Raw genomic sequence first — 21,401 nt, forward strand, 5'->3', positions numbered from 1 at the left:
TTCACCAGAGTTCCTATTCCCCGTGGCCTTGGTCCTGGGGCAGGGCAGCTACCTGGCGGGGCAGGGCCACATAGGTACACAGTGGGGCCAGTCTGGGCAGAGGCTGGCCAAGCCCCCACAAAAGAGTGTGAGCTGTCAGGTCCCCTGTAGGAATGGAACAGGTCTTCTAGGCAGGGCTAAGAGAAGTGGCCCCCATCAAAGGCCAGGTGACTCCAGGTCTCCATTTGCTCCTGTCCCTTGAGGACGTCAGGCTAAAGCTTGCAGACACGGGCCTGTCATAGGCTCAACACATCCAGGCCCCCACCTCTGCCTTGTGCCTAAAGAGAAAGAGGGAGAGGAGCCCATAGCAAGGGAGAGAAGAGTCCTGGGGAGAGGGCAAGAGAAGGGAGCAAAGGGAAGAGGAGGGAATGCTGACCAGAGAGAAGGGAAGATCCATGAAGGGAGATAAGATGAGCAATGGAGGTAGCAAGCAGAAGAGCTCAGCATGAGCAGGAAGACCAGCAAGAAGAGGAGAAGTGAGGGCGAGGGGAGGCCCACAGACTTGGGGTAGGCTTTGGGGGCAGCCAGCTCTGCTAGCTTCTTCAGCCACTTCTTCAGCTCCACTGGGAAGTTCTTGTAGCATCTTTTACACACAGGCTTCATGTCAAACTCCATAAACTTGTTCGTGGGGAGAAAGTGCAGCAGTCAGGAGAGCCCCATGCCCTATCAGCTCTGAGCCAGGTCTTCCTCAATCCACAGAGCCAGAGCCTGAGAAGCGGCCTGCCCTCTTCCCCTAGCCCACAGCCTCCCCACCAGCCTGCCCCAGCCAGTGGGCCAGACCCCATGGTGAGCTTTTCACCAAAGGTCCCAGTGGACAGGGAGATGGGCCTCCAGGCCTCCCTTCCCTCCTAAAGGCTTCTCCCAGGCTCTGACACTTCAGAACCCACCATGTTCCCTGTTGTCCTCAGAAACCTGCTCCACTTTACCTTACAGCACCTCTCTTGGCTTCCTGGATGAGCCAGCAGTCTGATTCTTTTGCCTTTGACTTTTCTGTTCCCTGGGCTGCAATGCCCTTCCCTCCCCAGAGCCTAATGTCCTTGTGAATGTGTGGTACTCCTCCTTTCACCATGCCCTGGGGGTCTCTGGACCTGCTTCCATGAGGCTGGAGCTGCCCCTTGCTTCCACTGCACCCCACAGGGCCTGACAACAGAATGACCGGGAAGGCCTGATGAAAGGCAGAGCCCACAGAAAGCCCACTCAGTTTGGAGCCCCTTGATATGCTCCACGGAGAAGGAAGATGCTGTGCAGGTCTCCCTGGGAAGCTGGCAAGACTTATTTCAGGGTGAGCTTATTGTTGCAGGTGCAGCAAGAGAAACAGTTCACACACCAGGCCTTGTTGAGGGCTGAAACCACTGTGAGGGCAGATGGGACTCTGGCTTAGCAGGCCTCTCCCACAGGCCTAGCTGTGCGAAGTGAGGGCCAGCTGGGTCCACAGCTGCAGGACCCACAGCCCAGAGGGTTGGGGGACAGGGGATAGTGAAGGGGGATAGAGGAAGGAGGGGGGCACAAGGACAGTAGTGCCTTACAATCACCCTCAATCACATGGTGGCAGCTGTAGCAGACGTCCCCAGAGAGCTGTGGACCAAACAGATATCAAACATACAGGCAGCAGTGTCCCAGCCCCAGACCAGAGGTACGGCTTAGCCCCTGCTCTGCCCCTCTGCCCCTCTGCCCCTCTGCCCAAAGTCCTCAGCATCTATCTAGGCCTCCTGGCTCTCCCTCTAGGACACAGCCTCAGGCCTGAGGCAAGGGTACCCATGGCACATCAGAATCAACCCCTCGGAAGGACGCCAGGTTAAAGCATTGCTTCCCAGAATGCCCCTTTATTCGTGCTGCTGTCCTGAAGGGTATGGGCCAGGGCAGTCACCCCTGTCTCCTGTACCAGAACAGCTGGACAGCCTTGCCAGACATAGCAGGAGGAAGGAGGCTGACGGCACATGTCAGCCCCATGAACCCAGGACTTTGCACAGTTAGCTTGTTCAGTCCCCACAAGGGGCCGGGGCATAGGAGAACATTTCTCAAATGAGGACACTAAGGCAGGGAGGGCTGTCCAGGTCACTGCACTGGGAGCATCAGCACCACAGCAGATTCCTAGGTGGGCTGCCCACATAATCTCTTGCTCTGATCTCGTTTTTCACACAGCAGCCTACCCAGCATACCTCCCTGCAGGCTCTCCAAAATCCCTCAGTCCCCGACAAAGGCAGGCAACCTCCTTTCCAAATCTGCACCCTTGCAGGCCCTGCCAGCCCACCCTCTGCCCCAGGCCTCACCTGGTTGTAGTGGGTCTCACAGTAGGCCAGGCCCTTCTTCTCATAGTGCCTACGTCCTAGGAATGGCTTCTCACACTTGGCACGCACAAAGTGCTAAGCAGAGAAGGGGCAATGCAGGGAAGGTCGGGGCTAGAGCAGTGACCCCAACACCCACTGAGTGATCCTGCACATCACTGTCGTATCTGGGCCTGTTGCATCACCAGCAACCTTGACCCAAGTTGTCAGGTACTAGTGAAGTGCCTGGAGTGTGCTGGGCCCTCACAGGTGGGGCTGCTCTGTTATTTGCATGGTGCCTTCTTGGAAGGCTGTGTGTGTCTGTCTTCTGGGGGCACTCCCCTACAAGCCCCAGAGTCACTGAGTAGCATCTTCCTATTCAGCAAGGATTCAGCCACCCACAGAGGGCTAGGAGCCAGGCCAGCAACAGGAACTTCCCAAAGGTACTACCCAAGGCAGATCTTCTGGAACACAGAGCCAGCCAGGGTACTGAGGAGTGAAAGCCTCCTTTCCAAGTAATGTCCATAATACTATTAGAGCCCACAGTGCAGGGGAGCGTTCCATGTAACTCAGGCCACCTGAAGCACTCACCAACAGGTATACCCAGATTCTGTGTGTACATGGGACTATAGACACAGCCAGTTCTGTCAACCACAATCCTACAATCCCTACAGCTTTCTCATGACTTTGGAATCCTCTAGGAAGCCAGCAGGGGAGGAAGGAAAGTGGTCTCCTGGTTCACGCAGATGAGCTGGTGCTAGGTCAGGGGTGAGGAGGGAAAGCACCCAAGAGAAAAGTGCCTCCTGGGAGCCAGCCACCCAGCCTTGGGGTGGGAGTGTGGAGGGGCTGCCCAGCCAGATTCCCACTGTGGCCAAGAGCCAGGGGCACCCCCACCTCCTGTCTGGGCCAGCCTCACTTACCTCCACATGCCACTGCTTGCCCAATGCATTGACCACACAACCCTCAATGGGCTGACGGCAGGCACCACAGATGGGGACACCCCTCTTGTCATGGCATGGCAGGCAGTAGAGTCTCCCCTTCAGCTCTCAGGCTTCAGCTCTCAGGCTTTAGTCAGCTCCTTCCTAAAAGACAATACAGAGCCCCCAGATGATATCACTGTGATTCTTCAGGACCCACACTGGCAGGGGCTCCTCTGAGCAGCCCTTGCAGCCTCAGGGAGCAGCTTCCTGAGAGGCCCTGCTCTGTCCCAGCAGAGCGCCTGGGCAAATGGCTCTTTGATCTCTTTGGGGCTTTCTGCTGCCTCAGGCGCCAGGACACCAAATTCCAGCACAGTACTTGCAGAAGGCAGCCCAGGAAAGTACTGTCTGAGTCCTCTGAGAAGCTTATCTGTTCTCTAGGCCCCACCACACCAGACTGCGGCCTGGGACAGCCATGAAGGGATGGCTCTGCAGCCTCTCTTCTCTCTCCATCACTCTCCAACACCAGCAGCAACCCCTACTGCTCACTCTTGTTCTCCATGCCTTTGATTCCTTCCTGTCAGCTTCTTCCAGCGGCCCTGCCCTCGCTCACCCCTGAGTCACAAACCTGGATCATGCACATCCTCCCAGAACAGAGCTCTGGAGAAAGAGGTTTCCCACAGCAGTGCCTTTCAGGCCCATCCGCTTCCTCCCAGCACCCCATCCTCCTGCCCCATCACTGCCCTGGGAGGGACTCGCACCCTACTCTCCACCAGTTCCTGTTACAAGTACCTGCACTGGGTGCAGCTGAAGTGGTCCAGGTGGTACCAGTTATTCCTGAACATGAGGGGCTGCTCCTTAATGACCAGGTAGCACTGCTGACAGATGTACTTGGGTCCCAGGCCCTTGGCCTTCTCAAGATTGTGGCAAGGCCAACACAGGTGCCTACAAGAGGCAGATGGGTATTGAGGCAGAGTGCCCACTCCTCCCCTTCCTCTCAGACAGCCTGGGCCACCTCCGAGAAGGGATCCCTGACCCACCCTGCTTTTAATGAATATCTGTGAGCCTCATGAGACTCAGCCAGGGTCCACAGAGCAAGCTAGCCAGTCCTGCAACCCCTCAGACACATTCTCCAAAAGGAGCCTCTGCATAAGGAGGAAGACTATGAGAGCATACTCCAGAATGGTGGTATTTGCTGTTTTAGGATGGTACAGCAAACATGATCATTTTCTTCTTCCCATTTCTTCTGAGCCCAGGACATTGTGTGGAATAGAATAGACATTTCACTGACTCTTGCCCCCAAAATTAGTTTTTATTTTTCACACATGGGTAGTCATATAGTAACAATCAGACTTACAACCCTGCCATGTCCAGCAGAGTGGCCAAGGAAGACCAGGTTTGGTGGCCCACACAAGCCTTCCTTTGGGCTCTGCCAGACAAAGAGGGACCAAACACTTACCGGCTCTTTCTGGCTCCAAAGACAAGCATGGCTGTGTCAGATGGAGGCATCCAAACCCAGGAAATAGCATTACAGAGTCTTGTTTGTGTAGACCTCAGAGTAATTTCTGATGCTACTCCCTGCACTGGGCAACAGCTATGATCTCTACTGAGAGAAATCAACATGGTTTCTTTTTTTGTGAGCCTCAAAGATTAAAGGAATTTAGATTCCAGGTCCCCAGGCAACAATGTGCAAAGACCCCAGTGCATCACTCCCATTTCCACCTATTCCTGACCTGCAAGTGGCCCTGTGCAGCCAGGCCCCATCCCCCAACCCTGTTGCCAGATTCCCAATCCACAAGGAGCCTCTCCAACACTCACCTGATCCCAGGGTTGGCCCCCTTACAGGCAGTTCAGGGAGTCCACTGAAGATTACTCTCAGGTCAGAAGCAGTAAGCAGATCCTGGATGGCAGGGCAGCCAACTCCGGGTCCAGCCCTTGACCACAGGGCCTGCACCTCATTTGGGTCTGGACTCCATGCTATATAACACTGCTCTCTGCTTGCCCTGACTGTGTCTTATCTCCTCAGTGAATGTGAATAGCAAGGCCCCCAAGTGAGTGTCTAGCAGCCACCTGCTAAGCTATTCACCACACAGGGCAGCAGCTCAGGATCAGTCTGTTAACACGTGAATCATGAGTAAATGAAGGTTGTGAAACAGAGGAAGGAAGGGTTGGTGGTCATCATTTCCCTGTGACAGCATGGCCAGCCTGAGACTGAGAGCTGGTCTCCTGGCCCGTGACCCTGACTCTCTACCTGTCCATGGGCCACAGGTGTGGCCTGTGACTATACCCTCTGGCTCTGTGACTAAGGATTTGCCCCTTTCAGTCCCCAGATCCTTGAATCCCAGTGAGCTTTCCCCACCCAACTTTTACCCAGACACCCTGTACCCCAGACCCCCTGGCACAGCAGGCCACACCATGTCTATTGCTTGCTTGTGTGTCTGTCACAGACACAGCATTTACAGGTGACTGTTTTTATCATAAGAATAACATTCAACTCATATGGAATAATTTTTGTTTCAAAGCTATAGAAATTAGCACAACTACCCAAAATTCTGTTGAAATGGTCAATGACCTCAAAGTCTCTGTCACCAATCACCCCAATACATAAGTGCCCTGTTCAGGGCAGACAGTGTAAGTCACTCAGCCACTCGCAAAGAATGGCAGGGAGGGGACGAGCCTGGGCACACCCCACTGGTTCCCAGTCAGGGCAGAATTGAGAAGCCCAGCTCTCTTGAAGGAACCACAAATGGGTAGTGTGTTTTTGACATACATGGTCCCCACACCAGATCTAAAGGCAAGCTGCAGAATTTTTTCCGGGTTCAAATTCTGGCTCTGCCATTTCTAGTGATTTATAACTGGCACATATGTCACCTCTCTGAGCCTCAGTTTCTGCTCTATAAAGGGGCAGTAACACAACTGCACACAACTGGGTGACAAACAAATTTGAGATAGTACATGTGGCAGTTAGTTACTTCTCAAGGAGAGCAACATACATATTTTATATTTTAACTAAGTATTTAAGTCTTTTGAAATTAAAATTTGTGACTTTGTTCCCTGTGTTACTGGAGATATTCTTTTTGAAAAGACAGAGAAACAACCTTTGCTGAAGCAGTCTCAGGAGGAGCAACTGCTAACATCCAAACACCCCAGCCTCAGACACCCCCAAAATGAGTCTTGGGGGCCAGTGGGCAGCAGTGGCCCCTTCATAGGCCTCCCATGCCGAGGAGGAGCCCACACCGCTGAGGGCCAGGCCTCCAGACTGAGTGGTCCCAACAGGCACAGACAGCGCCCCATTATACACAGCCTGCAGCTGTGCCCTGTTTAAGATAAAGGCCATGGTTTGTTCCACACACCCAAATGGAGCCTAATTATACAGGGCAGGACACAGGGACCTTACATCAAGAGTCCTGAAAAGGTCTCCTCTCATTCAACCAGACAAGATTCCTCAGCCTCTCACCCTCCCCATTCACAAGACCCCTCCACTGTCTCCCATGCAGGCTTGGGAGCCCGAGCCCATTGCCATGGCAGCCAGCCCCTCCAAGTAACTCCCAATTGTAGGAAATTGTCCCCTTCTGAAATGTCTTGTTGTGTCTGTCAGCCCCAGCCAGTCCCCCCACCCAGCCCGCATCAACTCTGAAGCTTCAAAGACATACACTCAGCCTCTTTGATGCTCAGTGGCCAAGTTGGGGGTGAGGGGACTCCCAGTCTGGGACACACTGGAATATTCACAGCACATGGGCAGCCGAGGCAGCCATAGGAGTGCCCACCACACAAGGGACCCCTTGGGAATGAAGTGGTCTTTCAGAGCCGGAGGGGCTGCTGCCTCCCCTCCCCTCCTTAAATAGCCGGCCTTCCACCACAGCCACACGGAGACCACGCCACACCTCAGTCTTCTTGCCCCTTCACCTGCACCCAGCTACAAGAGGTAAGGGCCAGTGTCGGGTCGGGGAGGGGAGGGTGTTCAGGGGCTAAGCAGAAGGAACTTTAAGCAGGGCAAGGGTGGGTTGTGCCTGTCCCTGAGATACTCTCTGAGGTCATGGTAGAACCTATGTCTGGAAGACACCCCAATCTGAATCACAGCAGTCCCATAAGGCAGTGTCCTCGTCTAACCTGCTGGGCTTACAGACAGTGCCTTGCTTCAGACCCACAATACAATGAGCTGGCACCCAGGCTCCTCACCACTAGGTTGTGGAGCACAGGCAAAGTCAGATGAGGAGCCAAGAGGGAGAGGTGCCAGGCTGCCTTCTTACCACAGGACTGCCACTGAAGTCTCCTACTATGGCCACATATGCCCTCCGTTGCTCCCCTTACCCACAGCCATGCCAACCCCGGCTGGCACTGTCCAGGCTGCACTTCACGCACCCTCAGCCTCCCTTCCCTAAGCAGAGGAACCCAGCACAGAGGGGTGCATGCAGGCCAGGCTCATGTTTCTATGGCCTGCACAGAGAATGAAAGGGGTCCATTTCAGACACTGCCAAAATCAGTATGAAAACTCCTAAAATGGGTAAGGGATAGAGAAACCTCAACAAACCAAAAACAAGCATGAAAGCATTTTGAAAATCAACCATTTTAAAAGCATTTTGAGACCGTGCATGCATGCAGCCTTCAGCAGGGGTATGAGGTCAAGGGTATTGGTTAGAAAGCAGAAAGCCAGGTGCTGGCATGCCCACCTAAGGCCACAATAGACTATGTGACTTGTATAGTCACACCTTACTTGTGGGGCCCCTGACTCCCTGTTCTGGCTGTAGCCTGGGCTCCTCCTCCACTGCTGGAATGCTTCTTTTCTCCTGTGAACAGCCCTTCCTCCACCCTTCATCAGTCCCAACACAGAGGCCAGAAGCCCCCAAAGCTGCACTGCAGGTGAGAGTTCACCAGGCTGAAGCCTTTAAGTGACCCCAGGGCAGGAGCAGCCCCAGGGCAGGAGCAGCAGGGCAGGAGCAGCCCCAGGGCAGGAGCAGCCCCAGGGCAGGAGCAGCAGGGCAGAAGAAGCAGGGCTGGTGGCCTCCCTGATCCCTGCTTAAAGGGTTGCCTGCATCCTGCCCTCTCCTAACCACACCTCCCACTCCCAGGCCTGGTGAAGGAGTCCTACGCTCTTCTTTTTTGGATCTCTTGAGTAGACCAAAAATCAAAACAGGAGTATGTTACCCTATCTGTTGGGGAGGACATCCACCAGAACCAGGGTTCACCCAATGTAAAATGGTTGTTGCCAAGGACAGCAGGGCTCTAGCTGGCCCCTCTGGTGTGGCTAAAGCAGGCAAATGAAGCCAGGCAGACAGGTGTCCTCCAGGCCCTGGTCCTTCTGGGGCGCAGATCTAGAAAGCCCTGGCCAGTCTTCTCCTTTGGGTGAAATGGCTTTATCTCTCGTAGGAAAGAATCTGTTCCAGGTTGTTAAACTACTCCGAGTAGTAAAACAAATCCTGCTGGCCTGAGGCCTGAGTGCAAGGCTTTCTCTACCCATTTGGGCATCCAAAACAGAGTTTTGGGGCTGAGCTGAGAAAGCTCGAGAGACCTTGGGATCTGCACCTGTATGGCCTTTGGGTGCCAGCAGACAGAGCAGGCCTCTGACCTGGGACACAGCCCACATCTGCATTTCTAGTGAGGCCTCCTCTGTGGCAGGTGCTGGGGAGCTGTGGTCAGGGCTGGCAGAGGGGAAGGCAAAAGCAGCTACACTGGTCAAGGCCACTGTGGGAAGTGCCTTGATGCCCAGACAAGCAGGTGAGTTAGGGAGGGTCCTGGGACTTGGGGTGAACAGAATTCACCTGGCAAGGCCAGAACTACAGAGGAGCTGGCAGGGGCCCACACGCTAGTCTCTTGGGACTAAGTAACCCATCCCCTTGCCCATTAAGGGTGGGGCTCAGGTATCCCACGTGCCACCCTGCCACTCAGATAGCACCGCTGAGACCAGGACAGAAAACATGGGACCCTCCCTCCACTCTCCCAATCCCAAAGCCTCAGACAGACAGGGTTCACTTTCTACTTTCCTCGTGGTGTTAACTCTGTTGCCCGGGGTCTGAGACAATGAACTCTGGGATATCGGTCAGGCAAAGGCTTTGGAAAACTCAACAGAGCACAGCCTCCCAGAGAAGTTAGCCCAGCAACAGCCTGGCAAGCTCCAAGCCCTGGGTCTGTTTGTGGGGTTTGGTGAGGTTCAGAAAGCCTGTGACACAGAATGACTCAGGAGAGGTTCCCATTGCCCCCCAGGAAATGCCGAGCATGAGACAGCATGGCTCTCGTGGTTAGGGACTGGCAGGTTCTGGAGGCATCCCAATGTTCTTTTGGGGGCTCCCATGGAGGGTAGTGCTCGACTGGGATCTGTCCAATTCCCTTCCAGGCTCATCCCTAGGCTCTGCCTCCAGTCGAAGTATGAATGGCCTTGAAGCAGCCTCTCCAGGTCTGATGGCCAACTCTTCCCTGGGCACTACAGACCAGTGTGTCCAGGAGACGTGGCTGCAGAATGTCTTCTTTGCCTCTTTCTACCTCCTGAGTTTTCTCCTGGCTTTTGTCGGCAATGCCCTGGCCCTGTGGCTTTTCATCCAGGACCGCAGATCAGGCACCCCTGCCAACGTATTCCTGATGCACCTGGCTATGGCAGACCTGTCCTGTGTGCTGGTCCTGCCCATGCGCTTTGTCTACCACTTCTCGGGGAACCACTGGCCATTTGGGGAAATCCCATGCCGCCTTACCGGCTTCCTCTTCTACCTCAACATGTATGCCAGCATCTACTTCCTCACCTGCATCAGTGCTGACCGCTTCCTGGCCATTGTGCACCCTGTCAAGTCCCTCAAACTCCGTAGGCCTCTCTATGCACACCTGGCCTGCGCCTTCCTCTGGGTGGTGGTGGCCATGGCCATGGCCCCACTGTTGGTGAGCCCACAAACCGTGCAGACCAACCACACAGTCATCTGCCTGCAGCTTTACCGGGAGAAGGCCTCACACCATGCGCTCATGTCCTTAGCTGTGGCTTTCACCTTCCCATTTGTCACCACTGTTACCTGCTACCTGCTGATCATCCGCAGCCTGCAGCAGGGTCCCCGTGTAGAGAAGCGCCTTAGGAACAAGGCAGTCCGCATGATTGCCATGGTGCTGACCATCTTCCTGGTCTGCTTCGTGCCTTACCACGTCCATCGCTTTGTCTACGTGCTACACTTCCACAGCAGTGGTGCCTCATGCACTGCCCAGCATGCCCTGGCCCTGGGGAACCGGATCACTTCCTGCCTCACCAGCCTCAATGGGGTACTTGATCCCATCATATACTTTTTTGTGGCTGAGAAGTTTCGAAACACCCTGTGCAACCTGCTCAGTGGCAAAAGGCTCTCAGGCCCACCTCCCAGCTTTGAAGGGAAAACCAATGAGAGCTCCCTGAGCGCCCGGTCAGAGCTGTGAGTTCCAGCCACCACCTGAACCTTCTGCAGACTGTCTCAGGACAACTCCCTTAGGGCTTTGAGGCTTCTCCCAGACTCACAAAGAGTGCCCCTTTCTCTCCAGCCACACTCTGAGAAGAGACTGAAATCTCAGTGAATTACTGCCACTCCTTCCAAGGTCAGAATTCATTACCCAGCATCCAGCTCTGTCTGATCTGATACACAAATCCCTAAAGAGGGAGAACTGTCTGAATCAGCTGCACCCTCTGCAGGCTGTGTTGGCCCAGCTTGCTTATAGCTATTAGGTAATCAGTGACTTTGCCCTGTAGTAAGAGGGGCAAGGAGGCCAGAGGAATAACTCCTGAGCAATGAGTGTTTTTATTTCCTGACTGCTGCTCAGCCTTCCTTTCCACTAGGGAAACATGCAGCAACAAAATTCTGAGGAAAGAACCCGGAAGGTGGCTGCAATTGTCCCATGAGAAGAGGAGATGCAGGAATCCTGTGAGGGGTAGGAGGCATGTCCAAATATTTCCTGTGACGTGCAAGGTGCTTTGAGTTCGCTTTGTGGTGCCTTTGCCAGATGACCCCTGAGTTTAGGGGTCGCAAATGATGAATTATAGCTGAACACTGTAAGTACATTTCAGGCTGGTCACCAGGTGACATCCAGCAACCATGGTCCGGGAGGCACATCACTTCTTGATCCCTTCTGCTGTAAACCCACATTGAGACCTGCCAGTGGCCTGACAATCCCCAGAGCTTCTCAGCAGGTGCTCAGTCCTGGTCACACATACAGCATGAGTGGACAACCAGGCTCTGTCACTGCCTGAGAACACCTTGAGCGGGGAACTGGGTCCTGGTATGTGAATCTGCCTCCCAGTAACCCACACCGAGAAGGGGTGTCCTTCACCCTACTCCCTCCCAAGAGACCTCTACCAGCCTGGACTGGCCAAGCTGTGAGCTATTTCATTTCACAATATGGTATGTATTGCCTTAACAAGTCCTTTTTTGTATGTACTTGATTATAGTGATCATAAACATAACTGTAGCCCTGGCTAGTGTGGCTCAGTGGATTGAGCATGGGGCTGTGAACCAAAGGGTCACTGGTTCAATTCCCAGTCAGGGCACATGCCTGGGTTGCAGACCAGGTCCCAGCACAGGGCGCAAGAGAGGCAACCGCACATTGATGTTTCTCTCTCTGTCTCTTTCTCCTTCCTTTCCCCTCTCTCTGAAGATAAGTAAAATCTTTTTTAAAAAGCATAACTGTACTTTAGATTCTGAAGGTTATTGCGGTTGGTTAACAATACACTTCCCCAAACTTCTCCCTTCAATCCAACAATGGCAAAGCAGAGGCTAAGAGAGGAGAAACAGGCAACACATGCTCTTGACTGTGGCTCTTACACCCCACAGTAAGCCTACCCCACACAGACCGCAGGGTTCTGCACTGTGGTCTTCAGAGGGCCAGCCAGGCTGGAGGGTCCAAGCAAGGGCCCTGCTCCCATTCATTACAGCAAAACTTTACTTTTGTACCTTGTCTTAAACTTCCTGAGCATTTTTAGCCTCTTCCAGATTTTCCCAACAAGGCAGTGAGGCTAGGGACACAGTGTGAACTGTGGCTCAGGAAAGGGATAGGACTTGCACAGGCATACACCTGGCAAGTAGACCTTCCCAGTGATCAAAACAGGAACCCCAAGAAGCTGCCTGCCCACCACAGCCTCTCAATTGAACTGAAGCTACCACTGAGTACCCAGTAGAGTACCCTGCAGACACCCAGATGGACACAAGGCAGCATGGGGCAAGCAAGAGTCGGGGTTACTACAGCAGCGTCAGGAAGGAGTGAGGGGTGCTATGTCAGAGAATAGACGTGGTGACAAGTGCCCAGGTGGGAGAGTGGGAGAATCAGCGGACAGCTAGGGTGTTGATCACAAAGTAGGCGCAGCTCTTCCCTGAGACTTGATGGTCAGTGAAGGAGAAGCTCAGAGTCATTTAGGACCCACTGTGTTTGGGATGCCTGCTGGACAGACACCAGTGGAGATGTCATGAGGGCAGCTGAGTGTCCCACCAGAGAGGTCTGGGGTGGAGGTGTACATCTGAATTATTCAACACATACACACTGTTTAGGGCTCTGGGAGGGCGGGTGGACATGAGGGCCAAGTGCAAAGCCCAAAAGAACCCAGCGTGGAGACATGGAGAAAGGTAAGCCAGAGGAGGAGACAGGCAAGAGAACACAGGGGCCTGGGCTCCCAGAGAGGAAGCATTTCAGCAAGAAAGAGGGTGACTATAGTGAAGGCCACTGAGAGGCTGGCAGTGACCTCTGGGTCTGGCAATGTGGAGGCCACAGGGACCCTGACTAGGCAGTGGGGACCAGATGAGAGGAGCCAGCACGTGTGCTGGGGAGTTCTGCAGAGAATCGAGAATCATGTGGGAGGAACTCAGAGGGCATTTTGGCCCATGGAAGCTACCCAGCCTGATCCTTTAGAAAGGGAGAAAGAGCTACTGAAGCCTTGAGCCCTCTCAAAAGGGTGCAGGGTGAGCAGTGCTTTGGGAAGTGCAGAGACACAAGCAGGCTGTGGGCAGCACAGATGCTGGGCAGCAAGGGTGACCCAAGAGGCTGTCCCCTCAGGCAGGTAGGAGGGGATGTCATCAACCTGGGGCAGGGGGCAGGAGTGGGGAGTGGAGACTGTGGTAAGAGGAGGGGAGAAGTGTAAGTAGCAACTCTTCCCAGAGGATGGAGCTTAAACACTGAGCATCAATGAGATCGATGGCTTTGAATTTAAGAATGAATTTGGAACCCCTGACTGAGCTTTCTCTCCAGATGCATTCAGCCATGCGTGCAGGTGGGAAGCAGATGGCTAGTGTCAGCAGTGTGAGGTGCCCAGGAGGTAGTAACCTGACTCAAAGCTCATTAGACTGGAAGCACTGAGTCTAATGGCTCTTACTCTGGCTACCTTCCTCCTTGCTGTATGCAATCAGCCTGCTCCTGGGAACATCCCCAAGTCTGAGGTGGGCCCAGATTCTTTACCCCTCACTCTATCCAGCCTCAGTTCTCACCTGTAAACTGGGCCCTCCTACCCACCTGGCAGGGACATGGTAGGCCAGACAGCCACGCTGGCACAGGTCACAGTACCTGGAACGAGCCTGGTGCTCAGTGCATGGTTCCTGTGATGAGGGACCCTCTTTCCTGCCCATCTCACCTGGGCAGGCCCATCTCACCTGCCTGCATTCTTCACGAAGCCCGGGTCAGCCAGCTCCACATCACACAGCTCACAGCAGAAGCACCCAGGTGCCAGTTGCTGTTCATGGCCTTGATGACACAGCCAATGATGAATCTGCCTAAAAGAGAGAGGTCCCTGCTCGCCAGGGCAGAGTGTGCATCCTCCCCCTCCTCAGCCCTACCCCAAGCCCTGTCCACACTGGTGCTCCATCTGGTCCAGGGACTCCTCCCAGAGCTTGGGAAGATAATGTCTATAGGGGCCTGAAGGCCAGTGCTCAGAGAGACGTGGCATCCAGGGAAGAGCTATCCATGATCCTGCCCATCAATTTCCCAAGCCACGCAGAGGTATGTACTGTCCCCAGCCCTTACCACATGATCAGCAGCACAGAGCAAACAGCATTTGGAAGTTATGGTCACAGTACTTCCGGCCTTCAAACTGCAGATGGGGCCAGCAGAGAAAGGATAAGCCAACCAGCCATCATTCTCTAAGCTGCACCGGTCGGTCTTTGTCAGATCAGGACCTGCCCTTAGGCTAAACAAGCATCCCACTTCATACAACTGTTACCTTGCAGGGAGTGGAGGAAGCACCCAACCCTCCCTCCAGAGAAGGCTTCCTAAAGGAAGTGATAAACAGTTGAAAGACTGCAGGCATAGGGTACTGAGAGGAGGGCATGGCAGAGGCAGGGAGCAGCAGGTACCAAACCTAGAGTCAGAGGGAATGGCTGGCCTACTCGACAAAGGGCAGTGCACAGTGAGAGGCCTTACTAAAGTAGGAGTTCAGCAAAGCCAGTCCTGAAAAGCCATGCTGTTTGCTGAAGATAGTGGCCCTGTCAGTCTGAGGAGCCTGCTGAGGGCTGTGGGTGGGAGCATAGGCTAGGGGGCTGGGGTCAGTCTGGAATTGTATGTGTCACTTTTCCCCATTCCTTGAGTCTTCTCTGTGTGAGAAGTCCATTTCCCCAGAGGCCACAAAAGATTCAGGAAAAGCAAACAGAAAGAGGACATGGGAAGGGTGTTCCCTGAGGGAGAGCCCCAAGTCCTGAGGTTAGCAGGTGCCAGTGTGGACACCATCTGTCTGGGCAATGAGGGTCCTTGCACTGGCCCCAACAGTAGCCAAAGCCGGCCTCTGTTTTCTCATCTCTCCCTTGACAATTTTACTTAGTCCTTCCGTTCTCTAAAATGAGCATCTTATTAGGCTGCAGCTGAGTACAGCCTTATCCAGTAACTTGTAGGGGCAGAAGGGGTACAAATTCATTCAGCAAGCAATATTTCCTGAGCACCTATTGTGTGTCAGGCTTTGTTCCAGGCACATGGCCACCATTTCCAGAGGTTTGCCCACCCCTCCCTCTGCCTGTACAGTTGGTCAACATTTCCCAGGAGGCCCCAGGAAGAATAGCTGCTCTTACTCTGCCATCCACCAGCCTTTGAAATCTATCCAGCATCTTCCACTGGTCACCACCCCACCACAACCAGCAGAAGTATGATGCTAACTGTTTAAGGACCAGCTATGGTTGGAGGGCAGGTACTGATCTGCAGTGTTTGCCAGTTTCTGTGGTGCACCTCTTCCCACCATGGCCATGGCATGGGCACAGAGCTGAGAACAGATGTGAAGTGCTACACCACCATGGCACAGCATGACCACCACACGTGTGTGTAGAAATAACTTCAAAGGCGCAGATGATAGTAAAATGTAACAAAATAATTAGGAAGTAGTGGGTTTTGAGTTTTGTTATCTTTGTTTTTAATAAAACTTTATCTCATTGTACACTTCACATAATTTAATTTTTAATAATGCTGTGTCTCACAACTATCTTGCAAGATCATTGAGTGTGCCCACTGTAGGCACCTTCACTTTCACTTTGATTATTACAACAAGCCAGCTTCTGATCCAACCTGTACCCCTAGCTACTGTCCCTGCACCCCTTACAGTGTCTCCTCAGCATAGCAACCAGAGTGGTCCTTTCCCAAAGTCAGGCAGACTCCTTTGCTCCATACCTGCAACGGTTCCTGCCCCTCCCATGGTAAAATCCTAAGATCCTACAAAAACCAAAATCTGCCTTCCTGTCCTCATCCCCACCACTCCCTTTCCTTTGCTTCCCTCCCACTGACCTCCCACTGCTCTTCACACACCTTGCACTCTCCGACCTCAGGCCCTTACCACTTGCTGTGTCCTGCTAAGTGCTCTTTGTGCAGCTGTGTACATGGCTTCCCGCACTCCTTCAGGACTGCTCAAACATTATTCTTCCTGACCATCCACCCTCCCTCCCTACTCAAAATACCTTACAACTACAGCACTTAGCACCATCTGATAGACATTAAGTTACTCAGTGTACTGTCTGATCCCAAGGAAGGGTAAGTGTATAGGGCAGGGCCTCCCAGGGTCTGTCCAGAGGACGTTGGAGGAAAGGTGACTCTCCTTCAGCACCCACAGCCACCAGGGAAGCACTGTTCACATCTCACAGGTGAGGAACGGACCCACAAGGTGTGACAAGGAAGTTTCTGTGCTGGGAGAAGCACAGCTCGACTCAAGGCCTGGCATGACTGCCCCATCTGTCATCGGTCAGGACCCCAGCCAGGCACAGCGCACAGCCCATACTTGGAGCTGGGTCAGGGTCTGGGGCTCTGAGAAGTCAGCTGACTGAGGTCCTGGGAGCATCCTCACCTCATAAAAGAGCCCCTCGGGGAAGGGCCAGAAGCACTGGGCACACACAAAGCAGTGCTCATGTTACAGCTTTCCATTGCTGCTGACAATCCTCTTGGCAGGAGTGAAACATACCTGGCTGCGCTGGCATACTGCGTTGGCTAAGGCAACAGACATGTTGCTGAGGGGAGAATGAATGGGACAGTCAGGACTGGGGATGAGCAAAGACCATCAGGCCTGGAGGGTGCACTCAATAGGCATGCCCCCTCCTTCAAAAAAATAAAGTTGTTTTGTCAAGGAAAATCTCTTTCCTCACCCAATGATGTTCCTGGCACTGTGGCGACTCAGAGACATGTGGTCAGGGCCAAGCTGCTAGCACTGGCTTGGGTCACCCTTCATGGCCACCCACACATACCCATAGCTCTGTGGGCTTGGAAATGCTCAGTTGCAGTGCACACCAGGGGTCACAGCATGCACTCATGGAAGACAATTTTGCAAGACTAAGGTGGCATCTCCATTTCACAGATGGAAAAAGTTAGTGACTTTCCCAAAAGCCACAGTGGTGGAAGCGGAGCTCCCTGCCTCTGAAACCCATCTTTCTGTCACACCCTGCCATCTCAGTGCAGTTCCTAGAGGGTCAGACACAGGCGGGCAACAGCCAGGCACACACTGGTCAGAGCAGTCAGGGTTGTGCAGCCTGGGCTGCCCCTCCCTCTCTGCATGCAGACTCCCAGCTGTGGAAAAACCATAATTGTGGCTTCAGTGATGTTGGTTAGATAAGAGACACACGGAAGTACTTGGCTGGGCACCTGGAACACAGTAAGCCTCCACAAAGGACAGTGCTGTGGTTGTCAATGTCACTGACTCAGATCCCCTGCTGCTCAGTCCTTATCGCACTAGGCCATCTCTTGGGTGACAATGGCCACCTCGGCGCCCTCTTGAGCCTCCTCTCACCCCTGCTCAAGGAACCAGAGGGTGTCTCAGGTATAAAACAGGTACAGATGAGATCCTCTGCATTCATAACCTCATTTAATCTCCAAGGTAACCTTGCCTTCCAGATGAGACCTTAGGCTCCGAGAGGTTAAATAATTTGCCCAAACTCGCACAGCAGATGACATAATCCAGATTTGCACTCAGGTCAGTCAGACTTCAACAGCTTTTCCCCCTGTACCACGAGTTAGTGTCAAATCATCAGCCCTCCAAAAAAAAACATGGAATCACCCTCCCATGGAGAAGGTAAAAGTGAGTCTTTGGGACAGAGGCAAGGTGGAGAGCAAACCTCCTCATCCATGGTGGGTAGCTGCTATCCCTGCTGGAAGTGAGGGGCTTCCTTCCAGGAGAAGTACAATCCAAGCTGAACTACAGGGTAAGTGACCATGCTGAGCCATGCCTGTGCTGATGCCAGCCCAGGGGTCCTGAGGCATGGCCAGGAGGAGTCGTGCTGGACTTGATGGCCTCTACAAACTTCCAGTGCCCTGGTGGCCATACCTTCTCCTACAAGTGTAGCAAATAGACTTTGTCTAAGAGTCAACTCTGATGGATTGGTGGTGCTGCATGGAAAACTAGACAAAGAAAAATGGTCCAGCTCAGTGGGTTGAACAGTGTCATGTTTGAGAATATCTTTCCAGCCTGTTCTAGCTCCCAGGATATTGAACCTCACCCCTCTCTTCGTAGGGTCATGAGGAGAATTCTTGAGTGAGTGTACCCCCAGGAAGAGGGACCTAGGATGTGGGAGTGGGCTCTGCCTCCTAGGCATCTACGCATAGGATGTGGACAGCAGATCTCATAAAGGGTTGCTGCCACATGGACAGAGACCAGAGGCTGGGATGGGGCTTTCAGGCAGGACTTCCTCTCTGCTCCACTTAGGGAACCCATATGACAGGGGCAGGGTAGGAGCGCTCTTCAGTAAGACTTGCGGGATATACTGGACTTCAACTGGCTCAGTCCATCCATATTTAGGCTGCCGGGACAAGGAAGAAGGATGGTGGCAGAAGGAGTTGGGCAGAACCCAAGATGAAAGGGAAACTGCCACAGTGAACAGCTGCCCACCCTGCTCCCACCCCGTCCTCCTCAGCTTCTCTGCTGGTCCCCACAGAATGACAGGGCAGAGGACTGACCGCCTGAGCCACTGCCTAGAGCACAGCTGGACTTGTCAGCATGGACGTGGTTTCCTGCCCTGAGAACACTGTGAACCTGGCCTTTTCCTCCCAAAGCACATACCCAAGGTGGCAGGGAGGAAGTCCCAAAGCCTGGCTACAAACAAGACCTTGAAGGTCTTGGAGAAGTCAGAAATCATCAGGAAATCTTGTGACTGTGGGCCTGCAATTCCCCACTCAAAGGACCCAAAAAATGAAGCTGAAATAAGGATTCAAGTCTAGCCACAAGCTTTTGGATTGCTCCTTAACCCAGACTTCTGGGCCCTAAGCACACAATATACACGTGTTCTGTCTGCCCCTGCAGAGACCCCGTCTCTACCACAGGGCTGACGACCTGTGTCTTCATGGAGTCACCACACCCTTCTAACAGGAGGGCTGGCCTTTAACTGGTGTGCGTCTAGTTCCCTGGATGGGTCTCTGGGCATCTCAGGTCAAGGATGTCGCTGTCTGTCACTACATACCTCATGCAAGCCCTGAAGAGGCAGGGGGGTAACCACCTAACCTTGTGCCTACAGACTGCCCCTGCCCAAGTCTCAGGCAGTAGCACCCTAACGGCACTCCTGTGGCTGCTTCCCCATGCCACCCTGCTCAGGAACAGACAACACCCCAACCCACTGGCCAAAGACATAGGGATGGACAGATGTGCCCAACAACTGAAACACAGCACTGTCAGGGATAATGCCAGCTGCCTCCTGTCGGGGAGGCTCTGGGCTCAGCCCTACAGTTCAAATCCTAATAGCCCCAGCCACCTGCTGTGGGACCTGGAAAAAGGTACCAGCTTCTCTGGCCCTCATTTCCACAGTTGCAAAGAGGTACACCAGAGTAACAGTAACTGCCTCGTAGGGTAAAGTGAGAAATGCATGGCATAGAGTGTGTGGAGCACAGAGCCCAGCAGGCTAAGTGCTGAACAGAGAAAGTTGTTGTTTTCAGCAACTCTGGGAGACTTCCAGAGTCTCTCCACCCCCACCCAGCCTGCTTCCCTGAAAGAGGGCAAATGGAACATATGGACATTCCATGTCTACCTTCATACGTTTCAGCCAAGAGCAGGCAGCACAAAGTCTTCCCAGTTATGCCCCTTGGAGATGCCGGCACCTGCTCCAGCTGGACAATGCACAAACTGCCAGGGGCACACCCAGCTGCCTGGAGGCCAAACCCCAGAGCTGAGGGAGAACACCCTATTCTGTACCCCTTCTCTAACCTTTCCCAGAAACCCAAAAGACTCTCAGTGGTGACAGCAAACATAAGCCAATTTGTGGGCTTGTACAAGATGTCACTGAGCTGACAAGGTGTCACTGAGCTTTACAATAATTTTTAGCCGTGGGGGGCAGGGGGAGCCCTCTTTGTACCAGGTCCTTGTGAGGGGAGACTATTGGTTCCAGATAAGGAAACTGAAGCACAGAGAAAGCCAGTAGCCTACTAAGGATCACACAAGATTGGACCCATGTTTCCTCCTGTCCCCACAGCTCCTGATGGTACCATACAGGCATGAATGGCCATTCAAGAATCTATTTTTGGGGTTTGTTTGTTTGTTTGTTTGTTTGTTTGTTTTTTCAATAATCCCAGGCCTTTCCCCACTCCAGCTTCCACACACCTGAGCCTAGAAAGACAGTGTTAGGGCTTGAGAACAAGCAACAACCAGTCACAAGGGTCTGTTCACACTCAAGGATGAGTCAGTGTTACTGAGGTCACGTCAGCCTGGGCAGCAGTCAGTCCAATGTGTGTGCTCCATGGACAGGCAGATGAGGCTGCAGTCCTGGCTCCAATGGTCCCTGGCTATGTGGCCCACATCACAGTCCTCTCTGAACCTGGGCTTTATCACCTGTAAGATGGGCCAGCAATAGCTACCTGCAGGGTTGTTGAGAAGGTAGAGTGAGGTAGCACCTGCAGACATAGCCCATAACTGCTCAGTAACTGGCAGTCCAGTCTTCCTTCCCTCCTTCACCCAGCACAGCACATCTTTACTGAGCCATTGCCATGTGCCAGGCACCAACCTGGGTGTGGGGAGAGTGGGGGTTCCACTCTGCACTGCCCTCCAGGTTGCAGTGGCAGCTGCCCCAGCACTGCCTTGGTCCTCCTTCCCACCATTCTTCTTGAGGTCCTGAGTAGCTGGTGACAGGGTCACTTAGCTACCTGCAGTGAACAGGAAATCACACACAGCCAGCTCCATTCCTGTGCTAGAAAAGCAGCATGCTGTCCTGGATGGTGTGGCTCAGTGGATTGAGTGCCAGCCTGTGAACCAAAGGGTCACTGGTTCAGTTCCCAGTCAGGACACATATCTGGGTTTGAGCCAGGTCCCCAGTAGGGGGCGCATGAGAAGCAACCACATATTGATGCTTCTCTCCCTCTTTCTCCCTTCCTTTCCCTCTCTCTAAAAATAAATAAACAAAATCTTTTTTTTAAATTAGCATGCTACCTTTTGCTGCTACACACAAAGCACTTACATTATCAGAAACGTGTTCCAAATTTGTACAGATCCTTCAGAAATTACAGAGCTTTTCCTGAAGCTCTAGCACTCTGGTCCATGTACTTTGAAGTAGATGCACTTTAAACACCTCACTCTGACAACAGAGAGCTGGGGGAACCAGAAGTTCACAGAAAAATAAAGTTGAGTGAAATATAAACACAGAGGCATGCAGCATGAGCTCTCCTGAAGCTGGTTCTCACCATCACCCATGTGCCTTTCATGCCTCTCAGCCACGTGCACTCTGCACTGTGCAGTTCCTCTCCAACACCACACCTGGCCTTCAGTACCCTGCTGGCCCACTCTCCACACCAGGGCTCACTCCATAGATGTCCAGAGTGCTCAGAAGTCCAA

General features: G+C 53.3%; 2 protein-coding genes across 2 annotated transcripts; one reads left to right on the top strand and one right to left on the bottom strand.

The window, feature by feature from the left end:
* Positions 1-283: 283 nt before the first annotated feature.
* On the bottom strand, positions 284-16,622 carry LIMS2 (LIM zinc finger domain containing 2). The gene is given in 11 exon segments (XM_045825910.1): positions 284-317; positions 416-664; positions 1,316-1,391; positions 1,566-1,614; positions 2,310-2,402; positions 3,224-3,368; positions 4,007-4,165; positions 13,792-13,861; positions 13,864-13,911; positions 14,162-14,228; positions 16,452-16,622. Coding segments are annotated over 11 exon segments (1,146 nt in total). The 5' UTR covers positions 16,608-16,622.
* On the top strand, positions 7,100-11,672 carry GPR17 (G protein-coupled receptor 17). Its single transcript, XM_045826064.1, has 2 exons — positions 7,100-7,145; positions 9,552-11,672. Exon 2 carries the CDS (start codon positions 9,584-9,586, stop codon positions 10,601-10,603), a length of 1,020 nt encoding a protein of 339 aa, XP_045682020.1. The 5' UTR covers positions 7,100-7,145; positions 9,552-9,583; the 3' UTR covers positions 10,604-11,672.
* Positions 16,623-21,401: the final 4,779 nt, after the last annotated feature.

This window comes from Phyllostomus hastatus, unplaced genomic scaffold (assembly GCF_019186645.2).
Source record: "Phyllostomus hastatus isolate PE091 unplaced genomic scaffold, TTU_PhHast_1.1 phas_scaffold_60, whole genome shotgun sequence".
Taxonomy (NCBI): Eukaryota; Metazoa; Chordata; class Mammalia; order Chiroptera; family Phyllostomidae; genus Phyllostomus; species Phyllostomus hastatus.

Coding starts and splice junctions, on each gene's coding strand:
- GPR17 (XM_045826064.1), top strand. CDS start 9,584: ATGAATGGCCTTGAAGCAGCCTCTCCAGGTCTGATGGCCAACTCTTCC.